The following is a 4,968-nucleotide window of genomic DNA, read 5'->3' on the forward strand; positions in this document are numbered from 1 at the left end:
GTATCCATATGGAAAAAATGGACTAAATGAACCTGAACGAAATGGTAAAATACAACTACAATTGTACCTTCAGACAAGAATATTGAATGTGGATCCACGATGGAGACAAAATCCAACTTATTTATTTTGGTGCTGCAATATGTTCCAAAAATCACAACTGCAAAGTTTAACAAACATTGCAACAAGAATTACCAAGGCATCAACTGCAACACAGAATTGCGAGGTACGCCTTACTATGTCAGATATAAGACATGGGAATTTCCAAAATGGAAATGAATTGGATAATTTTTATTCATATTTGAAACCTCTACGTGGAACAGCTGCATACTGGAAATCCAATTTACAAGATTTGTTGTGTAGATTTCACTCACTAGGACCACCAACATTTTTTTTAACCCTTTCAGCCAATGATTTGCACTGGCCAGAACTTTTACAGTTTTTGTCTGTCGATTCTGAACAACAAAGTTCAATGTCATACCAAGAGAAGCAAGAACTACTCCGTAAAAATCCAGTGTTTGCTGCATTTTTCTTCCATTACAGGTGGAATTCATTGCTAAGAAATGTTATTCTTGTGAAAAATGGTCCTCTTGGAAAAGTGAGAGATTATTGGTCCAGAATCGAGTTTCAAAAAAGAGGCTCCCCCCATGTTCATGCATTACTCTGGATTGAAAATGCACCAGACCTGGACACTCACGCTGGTCAAAGATCAGCAGCATCATTTATAGACAAATATATAAAAACTGTAATCCCTCTTGCAGAAGATGATGAAGAGCTGAGAGACTTTGTACTGAAATACCAAATTCACAAACACACTCAAACATGTCAGAAAAGAAATACTTTGTGCCGTTTTCATTTCCCAAAACCGGTGTCAGAGGAAACTCATTTGAAAATGAACATGGATCCAGCACATGCCACAAATTTCTATGAAACCAAACGATCAGAGAATGATATATGGGTTAATGCATACAATCCTGAAATTTTGAAAATATTTCAATCAAACATGGATATTCAATTAATTGGATCTAAATATGGAGCAGCGGCATATATATGTGCATACATTAGTAAAGCTGAACCAATGAATCTGAAGGAGGAAATTGCTAAGAGTTTAAATGCCATGTCATCTGCTGAGACAATATCCAGAAAGCTTTTCAAACTTGGAAATGTATTGCTAACACACAGAGAAATGAGTGCCCAAGAAGCTACCTATATTGTGTGTTCTATTCCTCTTGTACAGTCAAGTTCCTCGGTTGTGTTTGTAAATACACTTCCCTTTGAAAAACGCACGAAGTTGTTAAAATCCCATCAAGAACTTGAAAACTTAGATGACACATCCGAAGAAATATTCCTGCCAAACATTACAGACTATTACCAAAGTAGACCATCAATACCTTCATATAATGATATGTGTCTTGCACAGTTTGTGACTGAATACATTGTAACTGCAGAGGAACCAAGACCAAATTCAAACCAACGCACAAGATACAAACTTCTAAATCTTGACAGATGGATTTATAAAAGAACAAAACCAGTCTGCCTAAAAACACCGAGCTCAAAGTTTCAACAAACTTTAGAAGATAAAAGTTTCCAAACTCTTTTTTTATATCTTCCATGGAGAAAAGAAAGTGAATTGATTTGCCCATATCTTTCCGCCACAGAGGCATTGAAACAGAAACATGGATTGTTACATTCATCATCTCTCCATCTCCAGCAATTCACAGAGGATGTAAGGAGATTAGTGCAACAGTTGCAATTGTTGGACAATTTGTATGGTGTTACATTTAATGCTGCAGCTCCAAACACAACAATGCACCATGGTGATCTGTGTGAAGATCCAGCTAATCATTTTGTTTCATTAAATCCATTACTGGCCAATCAACTAGAACAGACAAACACTCCTGTGGAACATGATAATGTTCCAGCTCTTCCATATCTAACTATGACTGATGACCAATTCAAAACATCACTTGAATCTTTAGGTCAAGATCAACAAGAAGTCTTGCAACTGCTACATGAACATTATTCTAACCAAATCGCAAACTCGGGAATTGTTACAAACCCATTGCATCTCTTTATAACAGGTGGTGCTGGAACGGGGAAGTCGTACCTAATAAAACTTATCAGAGAGTATCTAAATCGTTTAAGCAACAAAAATGTCCCAGTTGTCATGTTGCTGGCATATACTGGATTAGCTGCTGCAAATATATCTGGATCAACAATTCACAGTGCATTATCCATTCCAGTGGACAAAAATTTGGTGACAAATTACTCTTGTCTGTCCTCGACCAAACTACAACAGCTGCGTGATACCTACAAACATATTCACACAATCATTATAGATGAAGTTAGCATGGTGAGTTCTCACTTATTTACAGTCATCCACAAACGTCTAACTGAGATTAAGGACACCGCTGATGATCATCAAAAAACATTTGGTGGATTAAGTATTCTGTGTGTTGGTGACATGCTGCAGCTTAAGCCAGTTTGTGGATCATATATTTTTCAACAAACATCTATGATTCCATTCGATTTGTGGAAGACTTTGTTTAAAGTCAAATTCTTAACACAAAACTTCAGACAATCCGAGGATAGTGTTTATGCATCATTGTTAAACAGAGCAAGAGTTGGCATAATAACTGATGAAGATATAAAATTACTCAATGGCAGGCAAAAAGTAAATCTCCAACATGAAGAGTGGCAGAGTGCAGTCCATTTGTATCCGACCAGAAAACAGTGTGAAAAATATAATGAGAACCAATTACAAAAAATTACTGATTCTACCAATCATGTTTTTAAAATTTCCAGTAAAGATTTATTTCAAGTAAATGGTAATACAGATAATTTGAGTAATAATGTTCCATCACATCTTCTTCCTAAGGATGATAGACAGTGTGGAGGTTTACCAACAGTCCTAAGTCTTGCTGTTGGCTCGCGAGTGATGTTAATAAGAAACATTATGTCATCAGAGTACTTGGTAAATGGGGCAACTGGAATAGTAACTGCATTCAAACTTAAAAACGTTGAACTACAACAACCAGGAAGTGAAAATCCTTCAGAAATAATGGTGAAGTTTGATGATCCAAAAGTTGGAGCTATTTTCCAAAGTTCTATGGAACACCAATCAATTGCTATTTCAACAATTTCCTCACATTTTACTCTTAAAACTGGACAAATAGTTCTTCGAACACAGTTTCCACTAATTCCCTCTTGGGCAGTTACAATACACAAAGCTCAAGGAATGACTCTAGAACGTGTTGTATTGGACATTGGGAAAAAATATTCCAACAGGGGATGGCGTATGTTGGCTTATCGCGTGTTAAAAAATTGTCAGGATTGGCCTTGGTGAACTTCTCTCCTTCCTCGATAACAGCACCAACCGATGCTTTAATTGAGATGAATAGACTTCAAAACTCTCGAATTTAAAAAATATCAAGTGACATGATAATTTGATCGTAAAGTCATTAAAAAAGACAGAATTATTTAATTTGTGAGTTGGCATACTGTATTTTTTATTCTCCATGCTGTTCTACACTATTTCTTGTGTCTGTTTTTTGCTCAAATTCTCTGCAATTTAAATAAATCAAAACTTTTTGTCATTGTCTTTCATTTTTTATTTAATAATTTTGCTTTCTACAGCTTGAGTAACTCTGACGTTTTGTCAGTATATACTTGTTTTTTGCTTGTCAACTTTTTCAGGTAAGTAAAAAAAAAATTTTCTCTGCCTGGCCCCCCCCCTTTCAAAAACGATGCTACGCCACTGCTATGTGACGTTATTCTCGTCCGTGACGTTATTACGTCAAACGCGCCCGACGCTTATTCGATCAAAAATGCCTGACGTCGATTTCACTTACCGTGAAAAGAAAGGTACATTAATTTCCAACTAAAAGCCATAAAAAATACGATGTTCAGTTATTTCCGGGATGCATGATCGAAGGAGAGTTTAAATTTAGATGAGTCGTCAAACCGAAAGTACAACAAAGATGGCATGGGAGATTGTCTCGCAGAAGGATAAAACGTACGCTCAACTAGGACCTGGGGTCCCCCGCAAATAGTTCGTCATTTTGCGTAGTAATAAAACATTCTAGGAACTCTCCAGGCATTAAAGACACAAAAGTAAATTCATCGATATCAATAAGGAGACCTCAGGTCACCATATATATTAAATGAATTTTCTATGATAGACAATTTTCTTTGTCTTACTCCAAAATAATCATATTTATAACTTTATAAAGATCAAATTTCTAATATATATATTAGCAGAAACGTGAAAGTAATAAAGGGTGACCAGAGGTAACCTCATATTGTACATCAAAAGGGGGACCAAAGATCACCTGACATTGTACATCAGTAGGGGGACCAGAGGCCACCTTATATTTAACATCATTGGTGAGATCATTGGTCACCTTATATTGCACATCATCAGAGGGATCATAGGTGACCTTACATTTTAAATCAATAGGGGTCCAAAGTTAATCTTTCAATTTATTGCACATAATAGGGGGGGCATGGGGATACCTTATATCGTACATCATCTGGGGGACCAGAGGTCACCCTATATTGTACATCAGTAGGGGGACTACAGGTAACCTAATATTGTACTGTACATCAGTAGAGGGACCAGAGGACACCTTATATTGTGCATCAGTAGGGGGACTAGAGGACACCTTATATTGTATATCAGTAGGGGGACGAGAGGACACCTTATATTGTACATCAGTACGGGGACCAGAGGTCACACGATATTTTACATTAGTACAGGGACTAGTGGTCACCTAATATTGTACTGTACATCAATAAAGAAACCAGAGGTCACCTTATATTGTACATCAGTAGTAAGACCAGAAGTCATCGTATATTGTGCATCAGCAGAAGGACCAGAAGTCATCGTATATTGTACATCAGCAGAAGGACCAGAGGTCACTTTATATTGTATGGGGACTAGTGGTCACCTAATACTGTACATCTGTAGCG

The 4,968-nt window shown here is 36.8% G+C and overlaps 1 protein-coding gene across 1 annotated transcript; it reads left to right on the plus strand.

Annotated features, from left to right (window-relative positions):
- The first annotated feature begins 469 nt into the window (after positions 1-469).
- Positions 470-3,343, plus strand: LOC134238944 (uncharacterized). Its single transcript, XM_062721060.1, has one exon. The coding sequence runs from the start codon at positions 470-472 to the stop codon at positions 3,341-3,343; it is 2,874 nt and encodes a 957-aa protein (XP_062577044.1).
- Positions 3,344-4,968: the final 1,625 nt, after the last annotated feature.

The sequence above is a fragment of the Saccostrea cucullata genome, unplaced genomic scaffold, assembly GCF_032062105.1.
Source record: "Saccostrea cucullata isolate Sc308-1 unplaced genomic scaffold, CSIRO_AGI_Scuc_v1 ctg3186, whole genome shotgun sequence".
Classification (NCBI taxonomy): domain Eukaryota; kingdom Metazoa; phylum Mollusca; class Bivalvia; order Ostreida; family Ostreidae; genus Saccostrea; species Saccostrea cuccullata.

What these genes read in the sequence shown, in the direction of transcription:
- LOC134238944 (XM_062721060.1), top strand. Translation starts at nt 470, where the DNA reads ATGTCATACCAAGAGAAGCAAGAACTACTCCGTAAAAATCCAGTGTTT.